At 37.2% G+C, this 25,778-nt stretch overlaps 1 protein-coding gene across 1 annotated transcript; it reads left to right on the forward strand.

The window, feature by feature from the left end:
- The first annotated feature begins 753 nt into the window (after nt 1-753).
- Nucleotides 754-15,682, forward strand: LOC131239893 (protein HHL1, chloroplastic). Its single transcript, XM_058237801.1, has 6 exons — nt 754-1,157; nt 4,017-4,154; nt 9,907-9,993; nt 10,121-10,168; nt 15,056-15,186; nt 15,444-15,682. Exons 1-6 carry the CDS (start codon nt 891-893, stop codon nt 15,454-15,456), a joined length of 684 nt encoding a protein of 227 aa, XP_058093784.1. The 5' UTR covers nt 754-890; the 3' UTR covers nt 15,457-15,682.
- Nucleotides 15,683-25,778: the final 10,096 nt, after the last annotated feature.

Below are 25,778 nucleotides of genomic sequence, written 5' to 3' on the forward strand. Positions count from 1 at the left end.
TCAAGAACATTATTTTCTTCTAGTGCAGTCTAAATGTATTTAGAAAATTCATAAGAAATATAGATGTATAATTCATTGGACAAGATATTCATGAAATAATATTTATACTTATTGGCATCTCTAAAATTATTTTCGTTGGCTGGATTAACTACAAATGAATATAAAAAAATGTAAAAAAACCTTTTAATGATTTCAATGTAAAATTGATTTTCTGTTTCCATCTTTTGAAAATTTGTGCAGTGAATGGTTCAATTTTTGGACAGTTCAATCATAAGGTTAACTATGATAGTGGCCATGGAATACAATAGAGTTTTGTTTGTAACTTAGTTAGAGAAATAGTCGAACACTTATTATAAAAAGAAAATTAAGAAGAGAACTTTTCAGTTTCTAAATATTAAATAAGATATTTATTCGCTGTTTCCAATAATAAGATTTGATTACAAGATTGTTGGAAATAATGTGCTAGAAACAATATATAATAGTAAAAATAAATAAAATAGAAAACTAAATAATGAAATAAAGAAAAGATAACTTATTTATTTGAGTAGAAATGTGATTTTCTATGTAAATGAATTTTGCCTTCAATTGTATTTTTACACGACAGGATATCCTTCTTTTCTGTCACATAGTCCAGTCCACGATAAGAAGATGGGCCCAGCGGAATCTCTCCCATCAACAGCTGGGCCACGATAGAGATGAACTGGATCAACCGAAAAGGTTGGCGCCACATGTAAATTTTGCGGCGGAGCAAGTCATTTCGTCGGACGGTTGTATGTTCCCTGGAAACTATAAAATGTGGATAAGAAGAAGACAGGCAGACTTGTTATTCTTTCCCTGGTTTATCTCCATCTTGGATTGCACTTAGAGAGAGTGTGGGAGAGAGGGAGAGAATGGAAGTGGGTATGTCTCTAAATGCTCTGGTACGACTTCCTCTATCGAAATCTAGGAGTGCCCACGAAAGCAGCTTCTTCAGAACTTCAACCCTCTCACGTCCGAGCAGCTGCAGCAGAAGGCAGCAGAAGAAACATTTGGTGGTGGAAGCAAAGGGAAAGAAAGGGGTGCAATCTCGACAGTTCCAAAGGACGCCGCCTCCAGGTTTGCCCAAAATCGAAGATGATGGCAACCCAAGATTCGTCATCTTCATCCGAACCGACAGTGTCTGCTCTCTCTCTCTCTCTCTCTCTCTCTCTCTCTTCCCTCCTCCTCCTCCTTTCTATGATGGTTCATTTCTATCACTGCGCATGCTTCGTTGATTGTAATTCGGTTGGTTTTTGTTATGTTTGTATGGTTTTTTTTTTTTTTTTTTTTTTTTTTGGTGATTTCCTTTTTATTATTCTTCTTCTTTTTGGTTAATTTTGTAAATACTCACAACCACATGGCCTCTGTTGATGGTTTTTGTAAGGAAAATGCTTGCATACCTTGCACTAGATACCTATTGGGGTTACTTTCTTCAACGTGGGAGAAACGTGCAATCCACCCGTACATCAGGTACACCACCCCTTGTTTGGGCTTGATCCAAAAAATCACACTCATTCTACACTCAGGTAGGCCACCTCAAAAATTTTATACCTAAAACCTCTATATTCATGTGATATGGGCTGCAAGAGTTTTGGAATACTGTGATTTTAGGGGCACATCAGACCATGGATACAAAAAACTAATGGTGGGCATTCCATTCCAACTGCTTCCTATGTTGTGGCCTACGGCTTACCTGAGCTTTGGATTATCTTGATTTTTGGGTTCAATGGTTAACATGAGGCAGAGTACCTGATAGACGGGGTGGATCCCATGGAAGTTCCACCCACATGGCTCTCAGTTTGCACAAGTAACCCCGATAGGTACTTCGTGCGAGGTATGCTAGTACTGTTCTTTGTGTAATTCTGTAGTATGGATTTCTGATTGTGGTTTGTGTACCAGATGTGGAAGTTTAGAGCTCTATATTGATCATAATGTTATTTCAGGTTGGTTTTTCTTCGGTCTTGTTTTTATGGTGAAAGTGAGCAATTCTAAATGCAAATATCATGATTTACTTATAAATCACTCTATTTCTTACATGTGGCACACATGTAGATCTGAACCCTTTGTCTGTTGGGCAGCCCTAACATTGTTTTGGGGTACCCTGAACGTCACACTGGTATGGTGATTGTAGCTGCTGTTGGGTGATTTCTGAGGATTATCATTGCACGGTTGGGAGAAAAGTCCAACCAATTGTCAATGCTCAGTAGGATTTTATTTTTCTTACAATTGGTGGCTAGGGTAATTTAACTAGTGAGATTTTTTTAGTACAGCTCATCCAAGTCAGGACCCAGCAGATGAATGGCCTCAATCGCTTCCATGTGTCTGCTGTGTACGGTTCTTGGTAACTGGGCTATTAATGCTTATCAATGAACCTTTTCCTGTTTTATAAGAGTTATTTGTTATGTGATGGGGTATGCAGAGCCACATGCTTGCAAATAGCTACTCTATGCACGTCATGCATGTAACCTTAACCTAGCACGTCATGCATGTAACCTTAACCTAAACTGTCCAAATTTTCTGGTCCTTGTGGTGGATGAGTGGATGATCTGATCTGTCTACTTGGAGCTCATCAATGGATGGCTAGATTAAAGTAGTCACGGTCTGTATTCAACAAACAAGTGTCCATTTATTAGATGTTAGGAAATAGGATTCTTCAATCAATCTGATGTTGGCACTAGTCCCCTTCTATAATGGGTCCTACAACTTGGATGGGTTGGATTTGGGTAAGTATCTCCCATGTACATTGTGGCAATGTGCGCCATATGGGTTATCAGCCTTTGCTGGAGTATCTTTATTTATTTATTTATATTTTGTGTTGTAATTTTATACGGTTGCATGGTGTAGATTTGTCTTTTCATATTTATATGGCAACCCTGAATATCAGGGCAAGACAATGATGATAATGATGAATTAGAGATGGTTTATTTTATAAGATATGAGGATTATTTATTTATTATTATTATTTATTATTTATTATTTTTTGTATTCGTATCCATGCCTGGCAGGTTTTATCAACACCAAAAAAACACAAAATATATTCTTTAGCAATAAAAAAGAAAACAAGAATGTGTATCTTTTGGTGTTGGATTTTTGTAATTCTGCATGGATGGATGGGCATTTTGTATCACAAATACCAGTCAGTGTACAACAGATAGTGTATGAAACATCGTCTACTATATATTTATTGTGGGAATCCTTATTCAAATCTGAAAGTGCATAGGATTCTTGCTCACCACCAATGGGTGGGAGACATGACATTATGCGCCCAACACCTTCCACTTCACATTTGTGGCTGAGAATCCATATGCACATTCCCTGTACCTTTTGGTGGAAAGTTTGAATGTGCACAGGGTTCCTGCCTACTACCAATAGATGGTAGGAGATGTTTCATGCACAATCTCATGTGCAGCAATTCGAACACACAAGTCATGTGCAACTTTTATATTTGTAAGTGGAACTTTGAAGATAATTTTTTGGTATTATGTTTGGACTTTTGCAAAATTTTTATTGTCCATGTCTGTATTTTTAGGTATGGAATTTCGAAGATTTTTTATCCTCTTTGTTGCCAACAAAAAAGTGTGGACTTTTGCAATTTGTTTATAGTCAGTGTTTTCTTTTTCTTTTTGTTGTGCGTGTGTGCGTGGGTGGGTTTGGGATGACAATTGCATTTATTGGTGATACCTAACTGTTTTCTATAGTTCTGTGACTCTTTTTTTTTTTTTCACTTCTTTGTACCATGTATCGGTTTCTGGTGATTATCTTTTATAGATGTACAGAGTTCTTCTGATTCTCTAGGTGGTTGTGTCCCCCCCCCCCCCCTTTTCATAACTGCTTTGTTATTGTGATTTCATTGCTGAATTTGTCTTTTTTGGTGATTTTTTTTGGCAGTCATGTTTGCTCCTTTCAAGTCCATACTTGCATAATTGGTGATTTCAGTTTTGCTGATAGCAACATGGATTTTATTATTTATTTATTTTGGGTTTTGGCAACTGGTACAGGTTTATCTTTGGTACCCACTTAGTCTTATAACAGGTGGTACAACTGCGAAGATAATGGTTGCAGCAAAAGATAATTTGCTTGGAAAATATATCTACAAAGATACAATTGCCAGAAATCTTGCGGCTGTGATCTATAAAGTAAGATTTTTCTTGGGGCCTTGTTTGCTAGGCATTCTCCAATGTTTCTTGCTTTTCTCCTGGTTTGTAACTACTAGCTTATAATTCTAGTTGATGGAAGAACAACCCCATGATCTTGGGATAGGCCTCACCGTGGATGGCCCATGCACCAAAATAGCTCCAGATCAACCCTTGCCATTGAATATTTGACCTTTTCTGGTTCAGTGTTAACCAGTGCTGTATTTTGTTTCTTAACTTTCTGTTCATTTGGCACCTCTTTAAGTGTTAGGATTTTTTCTTTAAAATTTTCCCCCGTGTCGAAGCTTATCCCATATCAACAATGCTGAAGAACTAGACCACTAGGTGACACATGCCATTAAGACATTAATGGTTCTGATCAATTGCTTCCTCAAATGCTACAAGTATTGGACAAACAAATGGAAGTGTTCCCTAAACTATAAATGGTAGCAATACAAATTTAAGATTCTAGCAATTAAGAACAACCTCCAGCATGCTGGTACGAAAAGGAATAACTTCCAGCACAATATGGTCCAAAGACGATATCAGCCCCTGACTTGGATATCCACATGTTAATAAACAAAAACAGCAACTAATTGCAATTTCGAGCAGCAAAATGATTTCCAGGCACTAGAAACAATTTCTAGTGGCTAAGGATAGATTTTTAGTAGTAAACACACCTTTAGGGCCTGTTTGTTTTTCCAATTACAGCAGTAATTGGCTGCAAATGGGTAATTGATTACTTTCCACATTACTTCCTGACGATGTCAGGTGAATTTGACTGTACTGACGACTGACCTTAGGATGTTTGTTTTATACAGGAATCACTGTAAATGGGGTAGTTTTGCAATAGAAAATTTGTAATGATTACAATTTCCTTAATTGTCTCTTGTATTTTACTGCATTTGAATCTCAATTGTTATGCCGTAATTCATGTGTTAACAAACACTGCCCAAAGATAATGATGGCTCGTTTACTTGGAATTACACAGGAAATTAGAAGAACAAACAGGTCCTTAGAATCAAAGTTCCAGCAATTTTACAGCTTTTCCAGCTACTGTACAGCTTTTCTAGCAACAGATTTGATTTCTAGCAATCAGATGGCATTAAACTCTCAGTTATTGATGAAAAGTTATTTCAGGCACTAATCTGGTTTATAACTTACGAAGATATTCCGCCACCAATGAATGAAGCTTGGTTCCATGAGTTGGAGAGGAGCTTCGAATCCCTCACTTTAGAATATTAGATTTTTGAATGTTTTTGGAGAAAACTACTTTTCCTTTGCTTGTGAGATTCTCTGGTTTCTTCTATGGTTTCAGCAGATCTGGTGTTTGTTAAGATCCCATGTCTATTGTATGAAGCTTCAATGCTATAACCCAATTGGGTACCCAAGGAAAGGATTCATAGTTCAGTTGACTCCCATACATCTTTTGTTTGAATGATAATTCAAGATTTTACTAAAAGCGAGAACACATACAAAAATAAATAAATAAATAAATAAAAGAGAACAAAAGGGTCGATGAGAGATCATCCACTCTGCAAATAAAGCTTGAAAGGCAGCCACCCTTGGGATCTAGCATATCTTCCCTTTTACATCCCTTAAACAGGGAAAACCTTGATGCCTGGAATAACACCCTACTTTTAGCCTTAAGGAAGACAACCTCCTGCGACTGGGACTTATTGCTGAAAGTCCTAGTGTTGTGTTCCTTTCACATTGGCCAGATTGCTGCTAGCAAGGAGAACTGCCAAAAAACACCTGCTTTCTTTTACCTTAGGGCCCCAATTCCATGCTTGCATGAGCTCCTACCAACGCATAATGATCCAACTATGAAAGCACTAAAAGGATCCAACTTCCAACACCAACTATTCCTGGATTGAGAATAGAGGCCCAATGAGGAATTGCAATCTAGCGAAGTCATCCATTTCTCCCTCCATGAGGTTTCTATGAAATTGGGGAAACCACACATCTAATTTCCTTCTCTGTTAAAACACTGATTAACCATCACATCTTTATCATCCAACACAAACTCTTCCCCTCTGGAAAAATCATCGATGTCACTTGCAAATGGCTTCCAAATGCTTGATGCTTTGTACAGTAAGGAAGGCCAGGCGATCCAACCACCCTCTTGGGCACCATATTTCAAGAATTAATTGCACCTACAAGATCCCATCTTCAGTGCCAAATCTCCAAAGCAAATTCCATAAGGGTGTTCAGTTCATGATTTCATGCAGTGAACACACTTCCATCCAATCTACCAGACGACACTTCTTTTCTTCCATCTCCACCCTTAGGAAGTCTCTTGGTAACCTTTTCTAGGTGATGGATAACATTGGGAGGGCACCAAAATACATACATGAAATAAACCAACATGTTAGAGTGCGTTTCTTTGATAAGTGTAATCCTACCAACGCTGGAGAAATATTTACTTTTCTAGGCTATTCCATTCTTTCAATCACATTAGCCCACAAAATTTTCGCCAATTTACCAACACACAAGGGAAGCCCCAAATAAGAAGGAAAGCAACCCTCTTGCATTAAAAAACACTTATAATCTCCCAAACCCCATCGACATCCAGCCAAATCCCCAATAACTCCCTTTTCCCCAGAAGCATCAAATTAGAGAGTATTTTCTTCAAACAGGAGAGATCCTTGCCCACTATAAAGTCACTAGTTAGTTATTCAACTGCCTTGTCAACATTCAGCTAAGAGCTTTTGCTACCATTTCCACTGACCAGTGTTATCATATATGATTGCATAACTGATTGTGCAATTGCATATGCAAAATGGCCCTGGAAAATCGCATATGCCATGATGGTGTATGTGAAAATGAGAGTATGCAATGGGATATTTTTCTGTGCAATGAGTATGCGGTGGATTATGTGGTTATGCCATCGCATACACAGTATGTGATGGCATACTTTTCTGTGCGATGAGCATGCAGTGGATTATTCAGTTCTGCCATCCCATACATAGTATGCGATGGCATAATGCCCATGGTCATATTTTTTACCGTTGGGGCCCATTTCATTTTTGAGTTTGTGATTCTATTACTTGCCAATGATAGTACATCATTGTATCTTATAGTGATTGTGGGTATATTATTGTTGTGTCAAAGATGTGATACATTATTATATTTGCACGAGCTACTAGTTCGGGTTGTTCCATTAATTTGCATTGGGGATTGTAGATTTCTCAATTCAAATACAATCCTTTTTATGATGATTTCAAACTTTTCTATGCCAAGAGTTTTTATTTTATTTTTTTATTTTTTATTTTTGTAAAAAATTTTTAAAAAAAACCTCATCTATGCCTAGACATCTTGTGGGCCCTGCAATCACTCACCCTGCCTCTTAGACTTAGCACAAGTGCGCAACCTTCCAACTCCTCCCATCCCTTCTGTTAATTTTGCAGTGCTTATGATTCTTTTTTCTTTTGTATTTTCTTTCCCATTTCCTTGCATTTCCTTCGAGAAGTGATGCTTCCAACATGTTTTTATAGCATATTTGTATGATGTGTTTTAAATTACACGCTTATGAACGAGCCTTTTAACCAAGAACATTTATCAAGTACTGATGCAGCAGCACATGAATGGTTTCCTGATGCGTTTAGTTCTACACAAATAGGGCTCACTTCTTGGTGATTGAAACCATTGATATGATGGGATGGTCCAAAAGATCTGAAATGGAAAATCGTAATTTGTAACCATTCAATTGCTGGTTAAGAAACAAATTATAGTAACAGTCAGGTAAAAGGCCAAAGATTCAACAGCTAGGAGCTCCTGGTATGGAAGATTGTTGGGGTAACCACCGTCATTGTGAGGTCTATCAGGTCGGTGATTTGGACACCAAAATGTGGATGCTACGTTTATGCAATGGGTGCATAATAAGTTTTGATGCATCGGTGCCTAATTATTCCTTGTTCACCATTGGTTCTACCTGTATCCTACTTGACACTCAGGGCACTTTGAATCAATGCTTATTTTTCTCATGGGGGCATCTTTTTGTGGGGGAGCGTAGATTGCGCAAAGCTTTCCGAGACGATTCTCGCTCTTGTCTCACAACATTAAGGACTGCTTTGAGATGCTTGGCAGGAGGGTGGTGGGATGTGGTATTTTTTTGAGGATTACAAAAGGTGGAGTTGTTGGAGAACCTGCTTAAAGTGCTTGATGTGGTTTACTTTCCTAACGACAAGGTCTAAAACCATTTATGGGCTTTGGATCGACTCTGCTCCTCTTCTAGATGCTTCCTCGTGTGGGCATGTGGGCCTTACTGGACCACTGCAGCTAATAAGTTTCTCATGTTGGAGGATTTGCAAGTGAGTAATATTTTGCTTTGAAACATGTGTTTTATGTGTTAGAAGGATGAAGAGTCAGTGGTGCGATATATTTCTTCACTGTGAGGCAGCTTTTGAGTTTTGGGCTTTTTCCTTTGTTTCCTCTGGTATTTAGTGTGCTTTCTCTTCTTCTATTGCGGACATTATGAATGAGTGGTCTTCCAAACCTTTTAATCCAAGAGGGGTGCTATGGAGGTTGCCTCATTCAATCATGCATTTTGAATGAATAGAAGAGAATAATTTTAGACAGTATTTTTTACTTGTGCTTCCTAAGTTGTTCCGGACCACCCAGTTCCTTCTTGTAAGTTGGGAGGTACTATCCAAGGAGTTCAAAGAGTGGTAACGAGTGATCTCATTAGATATCCGAACAGTGTTACTGAATGCAAACTTTCGATGGTTGAGGAAAGAATATTGTGGTCTCCCCCACCCCATGATTGGTGGAAATTGAATTTGAATGGGGCGATGTTTTATTCGGAGCTGGTGGTGTTATTCAGGATGCAAATGGGTCAATTGGGCTGACGTTATTTTTCTGCTCCTTTTGCTTAATATTTTCTTTTCTTGCCATATTGATTCGCAAGAGTGTATTGTAAATTTTATGTCTTCATTTTTCCTCTTTTAGTTGCAGCGAACCTCATCTTATCTTCCAGAAAAGGGGGGAAAAAAAACTGTTGCTGATATTTTTAAAAACGGTGCCTGTCTTTGTTGTCCACTCACTGGTTATTACAGAGAATGCAACTATAGGATGTTTTTCAACAGATTGGATGGTAAAGAAGTGGTTTTCCAGAGGGATAAAGGGACAGTGATTTTTTTGGGCTATCCAATCTAAGGGTTGTAAATTGGAAGATGTTATGGGTTTTTTGGAGGGTGCTACCAGTGTGTCAGGGGAGCAGAGATTCCTCACCATCCCCTGGCTCTCAGTGCTAATAAAATTTGTCTTACCAGTTACCACTTAATAAAATAAAATAAAAACTCTTTTTTTTTCTTCTCAAAAAAATAAATAAATAAATAAATAAATAAATCTGAATTTCAAGCCTAGTGCATCTACAATCTGCTCTTTGAGCAGCTGATTCCCTTCTTTCTTCTTAAACTCTCCAATTATTCTATAGTATTGGTTCCTCTTCATAAGTGATGATTATTCCTTCAAACCATACAGTTTCTACCTATGCATTTGCATTGTGCTTCCGGAATTTATTTGCTTTTCTGCTGTGAAAATTAGGGCCCTGTTTCCTAATAAGCAAGAAATTCAAATTGCATATCATGGTCATTTTTCAATTTTCAGTAGTCACATGAAGTCACTCGCCTGTGTGAATTTGATATGTCAGAAATCATGATTGACACATTTGCTTATCATGTAGTTTATTTCAATCAATGTTGCTGCAATTCCCATGCATACCTGACTTTGTCAGGTGGTGTAATTTAAACAGGATGAGAAGGAGATACAAAAGACAGCATTTAGGCAATATCGTGTGTTACGATCAGCTACTGCATTTAGATATGGCTACAAACTTGTTGTAATGTATCTCTGGCTCTACACTTGATGCAAATATGCAATTTTTGTTTTTTATGTCCTCGTTGAATACCACAACATAAAAATGATCTTTTGTTTCATGGTCTAATTTCACTCGACTGAATATGTAGGAAAATAATGATGTAAGAGCTGCACTTTCTAGTACAAATGTTATCGAGGTGAGCTTTCTTTCCCTTTTTCTACTACAAGCTAAACATGTCTTTCTTATACCTGTGTTTTATTATCAAATTCTATCTTGATAGTTGTTTGTTTTGATAATTGGATGGTCTTTGCATAATTCCTTCCCTTACAAGTTGCCATATGCTTAGCATCATGTTTTCAGTTTCACTTTTTGTTAATCGTGTTTTGCACACATCCTCTCTAGACAGTGAGATGTGTAGAAGATGAAATCAGACATGTATTTATGGATATCCAACCAATCGGAAGACCTACTACTTCCATTACCGTAACTCATGAAAACTTTAACTTCTCACACTTCACTTCCTATTATATGAATCTGTTGTAGTCTAACTAGCACTAAAAATGAAGCTTTTAATCCCCTTCCTGCATTGTGGCAGACTTAATGATTTGGGAGTCTCCCTTCACAATTTTTGGGACAAATCTCACATCAAAACCTTGATTACAGTTATCATTTCTCTGTTTCTGCATCTTTATATCCTATTGAGTGAAATCATAAAAGGGATGCGACCCATCTGGACTCTAGATTATGGGCAACTATGCCTGAAGCTGTTGTATTTCTCTCTCAGCATGTATCATGTCAAAGATGCCATTGCATCCATACATCTACTATATATAACACCAGGAGCAAATGGACACTTTCCCATCCAATTACTTTTAGGAGTCTGGAGGCCTCTGAAATTTTATGGGACATTAAATGAGATTTTCAAGATAAGATTATTTATGGAAATTTGAAAATCTGCTTGCTTATAAACTGTTGACTTTGATTTATCCGCCTATGCAAATGGCTTGGATTTCACCCGCTTCTACCCCACCCCTTTTTGTGCATGAGTAGCACGCTCCCACTTTTGGCACCCTTTCCCTCCATTATTCTCTCTTCCCTCCGAAAATCTCTCTTGATTTTTCTCTCACTTTCTCTCTCCATGTGTGTTGCACATGCCACTTCTCCTAGTAAGTAGACACAAGATATCATCCAATGAAGAATTGTAGAGATCGAAGTTTCAAATGTTCTTAGGGCCCAATGAATGGTCATATGATTGTTAATTTCCAATTGAGAGTTTCAGATTTTATAACAATCATCTTGTTGGTGTTTCAGTTAGATATGTCTGCCCCAACCCACACCCATTTCCCAGATAGATTTGGATTGAATGAAACAGCTAGATTGATGGTCCAGCTACATGGCCATGTGATGGTGGCACACAACATGACTTTGTTGTGAGCCCTTACATCATATAACTCCTGTAAGACTTTTTAGTAATTAGAAGGGCTTCCTTATAGGTGCAATTTTAACTAAAAATTGTTTGAAACATGGAGAGGGCATTTGCGTGCACGAGTATAGGAGATCGTACACATGCACACATTCTTTGAGCATCTAGACTAAATGTTCCTACATCCAGACCATCTACATCATGGGATTGTACTCTATATGGGGCTTAACCAAAAATAACATTGATGAGATAGATGATCCTATCTTACTGTTGTTTGCTGCCAAGTTGAGGAGAAAAAAGAAAAATGGTCAACTATTTCTTGAAAAGGGGGAAAAAAAAAAAAGAATATTGATCTATAGTTCATATTCAGAAAGCAAATTGCACAAGTTGGATGATTTGGATTGAGCATACTCATAGGGAACTGCATGATGTACGAGTGAACATGCGTACCAATTTAGCAAGGAATTTCTTGCTAGATCAAATCGTTCAGCAGGTAGTCCACTTTGTTTTTACGGTGGACCAATGTTGCCAAACTTGTGTGCTACTGTCATTAGAATTTATTTGATCGAGTAGCTCACTGGTCTAATTCACATGCATGATGCATCCTAGGAAAGCGCCACATGCCAATGATTTGTGCTAGTTAATAGGGGGAGAAAATAGGTAGTTATTGAATTACAAAAATAAAAAAAAGAGGATAAAAAAGGAGGAAATACATAGAGAGGAAAGTGGAGAGACTTCCATGTTAGCAGACTCTAGCTTTCATATATCGGATATTTCATGAGTAGTGTAATCTGCCATACTATTACTGAGTATTATGTAGTTCATCACAATAAAGATGAATTTTGACAGAGAACAATGATACTTTTTTGGTAAAGGGATATGTGTGTAAATTATGTGTGCGTGTGTGTGGATCAGTGTGTGCATGCACGTGGGTGTGGGTATGCATGTGTGTTTGTATTTGTGGGTGTATGGGTGCGGGCACGGCCAAATGCATAAGAGTTCACTATATTTATAACCAAAGGATTTAAAAAATGCCATTCTTGACCATTCAATGTAAATTTGACTTTTGGGGATATGCCCCACGTACAGTTGAATCCGACATTTGGAGGATTTGAATTTCTTTTTTAATGTGAATGTATCACAAATGTAAGTTGGGAACATGCACACCTATGGGGGGAAAAACCTTCATTATACTTTTCAAAGAGAAACCCTACATAATGGAAAGGCTATTCCAAGACCTTCTCATGCCTTTCATAAAACTCCTGCATTTAGGGTTCACTATATTTATAACCAAAGGATTTTAAAAATGCCATTCTTGACCATTCAATGTAAATTTGACTTTTGGGGATATGCCCCATGTACAGTTGAATCCGACATTTGGAGGATTTGAATTTCTTTTTTAATATGAATGTATCACAAATGTAAGTTGGGAACATGCACACCTATGGGGGGAAAAACCTTCATTATACTTTTCAAAGAGAAACCCTACATAATGGAAAGGCTATTCCAAGACCTTCTCATGCCTTTCATAAAACTCCTGCATTTAGGGCTTTTCTTCAGTTGAAACCTCAAAACCTTCAATAGAGAGGGATTTAAGCTGTGAAAAACTCTCTCATAAACCTCCTGCATTTAGGATTCTCTCTATATTTGAGCTTTTACTGTTGTCGCAAAGCAAACTTCTATAGCAATGTTTCTATTCAGTAGAAACAACCCAAGAGGTGTGGTTCTAAATATTTGATACAATATGGTTGTATGATCTGTATCAGCCCACTCCGACGTGCAATTGAGGGGGCTAATACGTGTTTTGAAACTATTGCATGCCCAGTGGGCCCCTCATGACAATGTCAGGTGATGGGGTTCTTCAGTGGCCCCACACTGCATCACTATCTAATGCTTATCTTGATCAACGTTTTGCGTCGTGGGCTTGAGTGGGACCAGTTTGGACCAGAACTGGCCACCAAAATGGGCCAGTTAACCTTGCAACCGAGTCAGTAATGGTGATGAATCTTTTTGTAAAGAAAAACTGCAATCTGTTGAAATTCAAACCCACAACTATTCTTTGAAACAAACACTCTGACCACTAGGATAACAGCATATTAGCTGCTAATTTTCTGTGGCTTTTATTATTTTTAATGAATCAGATATTTGGGCCAACATGGGCCTAGTAGGTCTGACCGTTTGGACCAAATGGCCCACAAAAATGGGTTGAAATCCAGTCCAGGTTTTAAATATCCATCTGCAGCACCGTAATAGCTAAATCTGGTAACTGCAACATGGCATCAGAAAATATTCATCAGGACTTCTATATAAATGCATGCCTATAGTATATTCTATGCATAATCTAGCAGGGAGTGGTTGCTTAAAACCCATTGCATATGACTTTCACATGCAACCTTGCTCATGTGCCAACATTGCTTGTGTGTGAGGCATCTAAACTGTGCAGAAGGTGGACCCAATGATGAAGATCGCCTGGTGCAAACATAGGCTAGTCCACTCATCAGGTGGGTCATGTGCATGTTGAATCCGACTGTTGGCAGGTCTCAATAGACCATCCGTACCTACATGTGCAGGTGACCTTCATGCCACTGGTAGGGCCCACCTTGTGCATGGCTCAGGTTTCCCACACATGCTATTTTGAAATGTGGAGCTGGGTTGCATGTGAAGTCACATGCAGTAGGTCGTATGTGCTCATTCCTCTTAACTGTAAAGAAATTCTGACCAATACATTTTAGGAACTGGGTACCTGTCCATGTCATTAATTTCATACTACAGGCTACAGGCTGAGTCAAAACTGAAGCCAACTGTGAATCTAGCAACTAAGTTTCTGTTTAAAACTGTAGTATAGAATCTTTTCTCTAAAATCTTATATCCATCTGTCAAATTATGATTTGAAGTTAGCTGAAAGTTATGTTGGAAGTAATGGCATAAGTTTGACACTGGCTGCCAACCCGATGCTACCCTCCCTTACTGGGCTTGGGACCAGCAATGAGAGCACAAATCTCCGCAGGTGCAATGTAATAGACTATTGCATAAGTTGATTACAATCAAGCGCTGTCTAACAGTCTATTACATAGGTTCATTACAATCATCGAGTTTGAAGTTAGTGGAGAGTCATGTTGGAAGTTCTGGCATAAGTTTGACACTGGCTGCCATCCTAGCACAATCCTCCTTTATAGGGTTGGGGACTGGCAATGAGAGCACAAAACTCCCACAGGTGTAATGTAATAGACTTTTACATAGGTTGATTGCAATCAAGCATATCTAACAGTCTATTACACGGGTTCATTACAATCAACGAGTTCGACGTTAGCTGAGAGTCATGTTGGAAAGTTATGGAACAAGTTTGTCACTGGCTGCCAACCTGACGCAACCCAGCTCTATTGGGCTTGGGACCAACAACGAGAACACAAAACTCCCACAGGTGCAGTGTAATAGACTACTACATAGGTTGATTACAATCGAGCGCTATCAACAGTCTATTACATAGGTTCATTACAATCAACGAGTTGAAGTTGGCTGAGAGTATAATCTGCAATTCCCCTTCACATCTTCTCCTTCAAATAAGACTAGATTCATAGAGCTTTTTGTTATTGTTCCTTTGTTTTTGTTTATTATTATTATTATTATTGAAGTTTCCTGATATTTGAATTTAATTGTCAGCTTCCAACACAAGAGGAGCTGAAAACTGTAGTCGATAAAGTGATGGACTTCTTTGGTGGTGCCAAAGAATCATTTGGGAAGCTTACTGCTTTAGGTTCAATCACAAATGAGGAATCAGGAGAAAAATCTGAGTGAGTTTCATCGTCATATATCGGCCTTTCTAGAAGGATTTCTTTTGGTAGACTGCCAATATTTCCCCATTTCTTCTGTCACAGTTTAAATGATTGTGTTGCTTATGATTTGAACAGCATGTGTGACCTTTTGTGATCCTATGTATCCCTTGATCTTTTAAACTATGTTTCCTTATGATTGCATAGCTCATAATAGATGACACAACAATGAAGTATTGATGGGTTTAATCCAAAGAATCATTTTTATGCTATTGTAGGGTGAAGGGCTGACATGGCAGGTGATTGCTGTTCGTTTGATCTTGGAAAGCTTCATTTCTTTGTTTTAGCATGGCGAGTATGCTTTCAGAATGAGATTTTGTATACAGAACACCACAATTGTAAGCTTTTGTTTATAGTTTTCTATTTATCAAATGAAATGGTTGGAATTTCTATGCCGTTTTACATGTAAAGGTTTTGAGTATCTTTGAACTGTGAATAACATGGGGATTGAGAGTGACATGGGTGGGTAAAAGAAAAGCAATGGTACAAATGTGCATGCATCCATGTGTGCCCACATAACATGTGGATTGAGAGTTGCTTGATCATCCCAACATGAAAGCTGAGGCAGATGAAAGAAATGCATCATTTCTCTGCAAATGATTCCACTGATTTTGTTGTTAAATGACGTTTGTCCAAAGCTACCTCTCACAGGTAATTAGATGGATTTGGCACCTAGATATTCAACTGGATGAGTTGAAGATGTTCGATGAAAATTATGAGAAATGATTGTGAGTGGGCAGGTATCTCAATTCTATTATCTTAGATTTATATTATAGTTTCCATTAGTAGAAGCATTAAGTTACAAGCTTGGGCCATGTTTAGACATGACTAGCATTTAGAGTTAGTCATCAACATTTTAGAAACAGTCCTTCCTCAAACATTCTATCTAGGGAGAAAAAGGAAAAATGAAAAAAGAAAAGATGCTCCTTTCCCTTCAGTGGTGTCGTCCAGGGCAACTCTCACAAGTCTCATTAATGTGGACAGCAGCCAAAGCAAATCTTCTGACTGTCAATATGCTGAAGAAGAAGAAGCAACTCCCCAATAGGTGTGGATGTGTAAATGTGAAGAGAGCCAACCATCTTCTGGTCCATTGGCGCAAGATATCTGGGTTTAAGTGATTAAGATGTTTGGGGTCGAAGGGCAGTTTGGAGAAATACAAACCATTTGGATACCACCAAATAAGATACTTTTTCTACTTACAACAGTAGATAAGTAACTTATTTGAGATAAGTAAGTTTGGTTTAAATATAAATTAGTTTGGTAAATTCCATTATAATTTATTTTATTATTATTATTTTTTTTAAAGTAAGTTTGGTTTAAGATCAATTATAAGTAACCTTTTTACTTAAAATTACTTAACCACTTCTGCTAAATAAGTAGAACCAAGGTAAGCTTCTTGAGGCATAAGTAGCTTAAGTAACTTAAGATCCAAACAACCCCTAATTGATGTGCTACGGTCTGCAGAGTTTGGAAAGTGTTCCTTTCAATTTACCTGAGCAGTTTGTTGGGAAGTACCGATGGAAAGAAACAAGCTTATTTTGATGGCACTGAAAGGTCAGATGAGCAGTGATGGACAGGATAAAGGAAGACTTGATCCTGATGGGCCTTGAATCATAAAGCTTCCAAAGACCTGGCAACCTTAGGAAGAGGTGCAACACTCTATGGAAAGCTGCTGTCATCTCTCCTGATAGGTGGTGCTTCTAGTTTCACCGATTTTGGAATAAAGAAGGTTAGGGGTGGCAATGGGTTGGGTTGACCTGCGGGTCAGCTTGGTAGCAAGTCAGGCTCAGGCTAGAAATGTGACCCATTTAAGTAAATGGGTTGGGCTAGGGTTGAACCCTACCAGATCCAACCCACCCATATAGGTTATCAATGGGTTGGGCTAGACAACCCAACCCTTACCATGCCTAAACAGGGTACCTGAGATCTTTCTAGAGAGCAGGTAACATCTCAGAGACTTTTTTGTTCCTTCTCTTATTATGTAATGCTAGGGCTGTAGCATATTCATTGCACATGGAGAGGAAGAGAGATCCTGAGAGAAAATAGGCGCTAGAGAATCATGGTGAGAAAGTAGATATCGGAGGCCTTTTTTGAATGATGAAAACGACCTTGGTTGATGACGAACATTTTAAAAATTTCCCAGCCCCAACTTATATTGTAAATTCCTCCAATGTCCTTTCAAATTTTAAGGTTGAGGACTCTCCTAAAAACTAATTGCAGGGGAAAAATCATCTAAAACGGGTTGTGTTGTATATAGAGATATTAAGAGCCCATTTGGATACCACCAAATAAGTTACTTTTTCTACTTCAACAATAGATAAGTGACTTATTTCAGATAAGTAAGTTTGGTTTATGATTAGTTATAAGTAACTTTTTTACTTTAAAAAGTGCATAATCGCTTCAGTTAATTTTTTTTAGCTTTTCTACTTTCACAAGTTGCTGAAGAGAGACACCAGGAGAGACAAAAGAGAGCAGCCGATAAGTATGTTGTTTGCCAAACATACTTATCTTCTTAGTAAGTAGAAACTAAGATCAGCTACTTGTGGAATAAGTAGCTTATCTTAAGCAACTTATGATCCAAACGCCCCCCTAAATTAGAGGATTTTGGTTTGTAACATTTGATAATTTCCAAGAACCCACTTCTCTGCATAGTTTCATGTACTAGTGTCCATAAGATTGAAGATAAATGATGACTTCCATCTCCAAACTCTGCCCTCTTAAGCTGAATTACCAGTCACAAGCTAACTTGCCCAAGATCATCCAACCAAGATTTGAGAAGAGGAAAGAAAGAAATTAACAAAGAAGGTGTACAATAGGAACTTGATGCAACTTCAAACTTCATAATCTAAGAAACACATTACCAAAAAAAAGAGGCTTATGCATACCTAAAATTAGAACTTCTTTAAGTAGCACTCCTCCCACAAGAAGATGTCCAATATAAGAGATTGGGTGGTATTGCAAAACAAAACATTAAAAAATCAATTACTTTCTTAAGAGGTTAAAAAAATTAGGTACTTTTTTTTCTTTCTAAAGATGATAATTTTACTGAGAAAACAAAAGGCTATAATCTACTATGTTTGAAGCTGTTGCCCATTCTATTACATTTGATTTTGCCCTTTCAAGCACATCCAAGATTCAGCCGCTTCAATTCCTAAAGCAACGATTATTTCTTTCTCCTCAAATAAACCACAAACCAGCTAGCAACGCCATTCTCCACAAAGCCTTTCCTACCTTGCCCACTCCATCTCCAGGTCATGCAGCAGACAACCTTCAACTAAGCCCAACGCTACCCATGCCACCCTGAATAGATGCAAAAACCATTCCAAATGCCTCTCACAGAAGGGCAATGGAGAAAGAGATGATCTACTGACTCGACACAATGAAGACATGTCACACAAACATTTGGGAGAATCATTCCCCTCTTGCATAGGTCATTCACCTCTTAGGAAAATAAATAAATAAATTACTTTGTGCCTTCTAATGAGTAAAAGACAATAGACAACCGAATTCTATTGATCTATCCAACTCCTATACATGTGAACCCTCACACTTACAACTTATTCTCACTTCAGATTATCTCAAAATGAAAATAAACTAGGATCATCATGATCATCAACTGAGCCTTATTCTAACTAACTGCAATTGGCCATATGAATCTATTAGGGTCTATGGGTCAACTAGTGGGACCAAACCATTCGGATCGGTTGAGTTGGTCTAGTCCATTGGTCAACTAGTGGGACCAAACCATTCGGATCGGTTGAGTTGGTCTAGTCCATTGGTCAACTAGTGTGCCAAATTATTCGAGTCAACAGAGTAGGCCTAATAGCTCCTAAGATCTATTAGTATCTTTGAATCACAATTTTAATTTTAATTTTAATTTCAAAATAATAGTCTAACAATTAAGGAAGTACCTGGCCTTGATTGCAGGAGAGTGGATTAGCCTTAAGTTTGAATTTGAATTTTGTGAAATGCCACAATTATTTAAGTAGTTCTCAACCATTAATGAAATGAAAAGAAAATTTTTCCAATAATCTTTTGCTTGATTGCGAGGGACAATCCATCATCAAATTTAGACTAGTAATCTTAATTAGCCAATTATAATTGTTTCATTTGATATTAGAGACAGGTTTGGGTATGCCCAAGCATAAGATGGAAGACAGAGTAGCGATCATTGAGAAGAATATGGGAGAATTGAAATCCACCATATGAGAACTCAAAGAATCTATGGAAGCTTTCCTAATCTAGATGTGATATTTCGAAATCAAAACTGCCACAACCGCAAGGACCATGAAGAACTGGAGGTTTCAAATGACAACACCATCTATAATGGAGGATTGGTTTGAAAGAGATATGCTTGAATTGATTTTTCAAACTTGTTAAGTTAGATCTAACCGAACAGGTGCATTGTGCAGAACAATTCATCAAATTTCAGGGTACACCAGAAGAGGATAAGACACTTCTTGCAGCTTTTCACTTGAAAGGCCAAGCGACCCATTGGTTTAGTGGTACGAACACATCAATCGCACGATAACATGGGCCATGTTTGTTAAGGCCATGGGCAATTCAGACCGTATGATTACGAAGACTTTGATGAGGCTTTGTTAAAGTTGCACTAAATGGGATGGGTCACGAGTATCAAATGCAGTTTGAGAAGTTGGCAAATCACGTGAAATGATGGCTTGAGAAAGCATTGGTTGGGTGTTCTATTGTGAGCTTGAAGGTGGAGATTTGTGTGGACATTAAGCTTTTCCATCTAACGAAGATGCCAACTATGGTGGGTTTGACTCGCATACAGGAAGACTAATTACAAAAGTTGTCTTAATTCCAAACCCTTCGATCCAAGTGCAATCCCTCCACCTTCCACGACCATTAATTCAGGGGAAGGACCTCTTGTGAGTGCTTCAATTGACACAAAATGTAAGTTAGGTGTAAAAAGGGCTTGTGTTATTATTGTGATGAAAAGATAGGCTAAAAAAGTACTTGTGTTATGATTTTACTAGATTCAGATGAGGAGGCCAAAGCCATTTTCGCAAAGCTAAAGTCATATGCTTCATGCATTGGCCAAGATCGTATTTTACAACAATTTTCCAATGCCAACATTGAGGACAAGGTTGTTGCTTAAGGGGTGGGGAATGTTAGGGTTCATAGGTTAACTAGTGGGCCAAACCATTCGGGTCAATAGAGTGGGCCTAGTCCATGGGTCAACTAGTGGGCCAAGCCATTCAGGTCAACAAAGCAGACCTAGTAATTCTACTTAATATATGTTGTTATCTGTGAATTTTAATTTGAATTTTGAATATGAAATTATAGTCTAACAATCAAGAGAGTAGTCGGCCTTGATTATATGGGAGTGGATTAATTTTGAGTTTGAATTTTATGGAATGCCATAATTATTTATGTAATTCCCAGCCATTAATGAAAAGAAGAGAAAATTCTCCCAATAATCTTTTGCTTGATTGGGAGGAAGGGCAGTCCATTCTCAAATTTAGACTAGTTATTTTAATCATCATAATACAGTTGTATTAGAATCATTTTCCACCATTCCACTCAATCAAGGGTCATAACTTTTAGTTAGACCATAGGTCATTAAGTCTTTACTCACTACCTCCATTCATGTTCTTTTAGGCCTTTCCCTTTCCCTTTTAGAGACTTCAACTTGTTCCAACTCTCTCCTAACTGGCACAATTCTTGGTTTGAATTACACTTGCATATTGGTGCTACTTTGTTTCCTCAAATGCATCCATTTCTAATTCTATCATTTCTCGCCTTTGCATTCATCCATCTCAACACTCTCATTTTGGTTATGCTTATCATATGAACATTTTGTTCCTTAATTCCCAACATTCTATCCCATAAAGCATGACTGGTCTTTAAGTTATCCTATTTTTTCCCCTCTACATAGCTATCCTATATATTCTGTCCTAATAGACTAGGCATTGTAATTTAAAATTTGAGACTCCCCTCACGTATACACAAAACAAACCATGTTTCTGCTTTGTACGAAAGTCTTGCTTTGTCATGCTTCACCATAAAAAGAGCATTTAAAAGTTTCATAGAAACTTGATAGTTTGGCATGACGGTTGATATCATCAGTGATAGTATATGATTTACATCTACAAAAATATAAGCTGATATTATCGTGTTGCACGTGAGTGACATGAAATCTCAAAGTATTCGCAAAATTACCTTGTATCAGCAATATTATTGTTTACATGTTGATATATTGCAAAATTTAACCGGTATTGATCAACATCCAACAATATTTGTAATATTCATGCAAAAAAAAAATGATAAAAGAAATCTTTTCTTACCAAAATATTTTGCTGGATTTTGTGTCTTGGTACATTTTAATGACTTCACTAAAGTTGTTGTGCATCAAAACATGAATTTCTTGAAGAAATTGTGATATGAGGGTGGATTCGGGTTGAAACCCCAAACATAAGAAGAGTTGGTTTTAATTCATTTTTTCAACTGATTATCAATAAACCCAGTAGAAATCCTTACATATATGCATGTAAGTTCATGCATTGACTTGGATTTAAAGTAAGAAATTTCAATTTTTTTGAAGGTTGAAAATGGAAGAAATTGTGGAAGTCCGAATTTCTCATTTTCATTATTTTAAATTGCAATGTAAGTGTGGGGAAAAAAAAAATATGTTGTCGTATTGCCAAGTTTAAGTCGATCTATAGATTGACCACACTCTTTCATTTTTAATAAAATTATTAAATAAAATATAAAATACATTTTTAAAAATATTTAATAGAAATAGTGGGTGACACTATAACACCCCAGTTTTTCACAATGGTTGGCAATGCATCTCTAGGTCTGTCTCGGGTACCTGCTCGTAGGTAACCTTCAACCATTTTAGTACACCGGTATGCCGCATTTCTTCCATGCATAAGTGAATATCGTCCGAAGCCCTGAAATGGGACTCAGACTATCCGAGTGCAGTATGCACCCGGGTGACCTGAGCCTCAAGACCTCGGAACTCCCACTATATCGACTACCATGTCGGCCCGACCATAGAGGTATCATCCGTTCATTTGTGTGGCACTCCATTTGTGATATACGTCCCAAAGAACTCGAAAGTGTGAGTTCATGAAGAGCCGTACGTATACACACCTCATATGGGCTTGGGCCCATATCCTATGACCCACCTAGAAAGCCCATTTCATGCCTTAGTGGAGTATTTCAACACTCTCCACTCACTTAGCCCACACCTCACCATGATGTCATGGTCCATCACCACACATGCATCACATGCACCTAGCACCTCACCCCACATGCATATTCTCCATGTGACACCTGTCACACCCCAAAGTCGATAAACATGTTCACAGAATTCTCGAACTCTGAATCTGGCAATAACAACATCTGTAGTACCCCGATTTTAGCTCCCAATTCCCATACGCCAAGTTCCAAAAGTGGAATCCCACAAGGATGATTTTTATAATGATTTTTTTTATATAAAGGAACATAACTACAAGTGTATCAAAAACTAAAACACCATCACATGTGCACTATATAAACTATTTGTATAATGTTGGAAAAGAAAAATACAAGATACATCAAAAACTCCAAAAGATCAGGCAAGTGCTCCAACCTCAACGCTGTTGAGATGTCCTAGCATAACCTGCAAAGTAAATAGACGTGCAGAAGCTTCCTACGAAGCTCAATAGAATACGTGTGTGCATGCAAAACGCATATGACAAATATAATAATATCAAAATAAACAGAAAATTATGGAGGGCTAATCTTCTAAGTCCATGGATGCTATCAACCATACTAAGGTTGTGCAATGCAAGAGCCTACAGGGCCGAGTGTCATATTCTAGAGATGGAACGCAAGCATGAAAATCTTCAACTCATCCACATACAATAACGGTTCCCATCTGAAACTTCACCAGGGTCTAGTACACTCCGTCATTAGCTTGCCGCCCATTTCGCTCATGACCAAGCAAGAAGAGACCTCATTATCTCCCTCATCAGTGGTATGCGAAAGTCCACTTGGCTCACGATAGCAGACCCATTTCACAAGCTGGTCAAACTCAACTTAGCTTATAGTCTCCTTAACTTGGGCGGATAAGGTCACATCCCCTCCAACCAATCCATACATAGTAGGAGATGCGGCCTACTGGCATTTGGCACTTGGGTGCTCATATTATCCACTTGGTCTTGACATTGGAGTACCCTACTGGCACCATAGGGTTAAGAACTTTCACCCAGGGACATCCTATGTGCCCGGTGACCACAATAGATTTTCAGTGTTCAAAATCTCGTCTATTAGTAATACTAAGGCTACGGGCTATGTCCCTGGTGTCGCTAGGGAGTAGATGCAAACGTGCCATACATAATACGTTATACATGAATCACACTATCCAAGTCATGCACCAAAAACTTGCCCACATCCCGATCATATGGGCAACCTTATCTCGTATAGGTCCCCTAAGTATCTTAAAGCCATAAGGCATATGCTATGATCAATCATTACCCATAACATGTTTATATATGATGCGCATGACATATGAATGGACATGATATTCATTATACTAGGCATATTACCAGTGTCGACCTATCAGGCCAAGTACACTAGCATATTAGCCAACATATCACATATGCGTATGTTGTCATTCACAAGGAAAAGTTTAGGCCTAGGTAGGTCTCCTTTGGATCCAACCCTAGTAGGACAGCAAGATGTACATCAAGGTGAGCTACAAGAATGCGCAGGGTGGGAGTCGATCATCGCTGCATCTTGAGTGTGTTTTACATGTGATTTATAATCTATGTGATTGGACCCACTTTTGCTCGGAAACCTTATTGTTAAATTTGACTTCTTAGTTTTAATTGGTAAATTGTTTAAGTAGGCAATTGTTTTGAATTGAAGAATTTTTCAATTGGTCCTAATCACCCCCCTTTAGGACTTAGCCATATTTTTATAGCTTCACCAGGCTTCTGCACGCATCATGCTAGCTCTTTATCCCACCACGCATGTAATTTCTTACACACATATGAAATTCCCACCTACGTGGAGTTCGTCCCGAGGATCCAATTGTCAAGCCCTGACATTTAGGTACCCGAATAGGGTATTCGGGACCCGAATCCCAAGTTCGTGAGTTTTAATATATTAATATTTATTACAATCCACATAATTCCATCAAATTTAATAGATATTCAGAGTAATCTAAAAGAAAAATACTGTTAAAATAATATAATGTTTACTCCTTTCAACTCTCTTGATAGCTTTTTTTTTCTTGATTGCAATTTGGAATTCAAACTAAACCTAAAGAATAAAAACTGAATTAAAATTTAAACTAAATAAAAATTTTTAGAAAAATAAAAACTAATAGTAGAGGCCCGCCTGCTCATAGTATTCCAGCTCTACACTTATGCATTTTTTTGTGGTAGGGTGAACATAACAACCCAATAAGGTCATTTCTTACCTAAAATTTAAAATGTTCAGATTATATCAAATTTTTACAAACAAGTGAGAAAAATATAATACGAATAATAAAATAACATAAATTTAAGTAATAGAATCGCAAAATTGTTATGCATGTGATACTTTCTATAAATTCTCATAAACAATATATGTCATCTCTTATAACATCGTACCCAAATAGATGACCACGTTGCATTAACGCCCATGTACTGGTACCTCGTGATGAGGGACCCATTTATAATTAGCTGGACAGACTACTACTCCAGTTGTACCTCTGACGTATTTCCGCGCACACAATTGTACTCATATGCCGTACACAAAGGAGACTCCAAATGATCTAGTTGGTTTTAGGGTCTTTCAGCCAATGGACACAATTTCTCTACTTGCTGGCTTTAGGGTCTTACACTCAAGAGACACGATCACTGTACTTGCTTACGTCACATCCAACATATTAATATCGATACTCAATGAATGCTAGACATGCATATAAGATGAATCATTGTTTTACAATCGAAAATAACAATATAAAGCTATTATAGATTTATTGACATGCTTTTACTGCTCTTTAAATTTATTATAAAAATCAATAATTATTGAATTCTCAAAAAATCAACAATATCAATTTTTATTTCTAATTAATAATTTTAGATATAATTTTGTCAAAACTTTAATAATCAAAATACTTAAATAAAATATTTTTAATTTACTATTATTAAATTTAGGAATTACTAAGATTTGAAGATGTATAAGAAATTATATTTTAAATTCTAACTTTAATTAAATCAAAATTTTTACTTAAATAATATTAAATATGATAAATCATATTAGCATAAAACAAATTATTTTTATTTTTATTCTCTAAATTTTAAAATTTATTTTAATCATAACATAAACTTAATAAATAAATTTTTTATTATATAAATTAATTTATATTTAAATTTAACTTTGGATGAAATTGATTTAAATCAATCAAATTATAATCTAATTTATTAAATAAATTTCAAAGTTAATGAATTTGATTATTTTAATAACAAAATTTATTTAAAATTTTAATTTCTAAAAGTTTAGAATTAAAATTAGATTTTTTTAATTTAAAATTTAAATCAAATTATACT

This window comes from Magnolia sinica, chromosome 3, assembly GCF_029962835.1.
Source record: "Magnolia sinica isolate HGM2019 chromosome 3, MsV1, whole genome shotgun sequence".
Classification (NCBI taxonomy): Eukaryota; Viridiplantae; Streptophyta; class Magnoliopsida; order Magnoliales; family Magnoliaceae; genus Magnolia; species Magnolia sinica.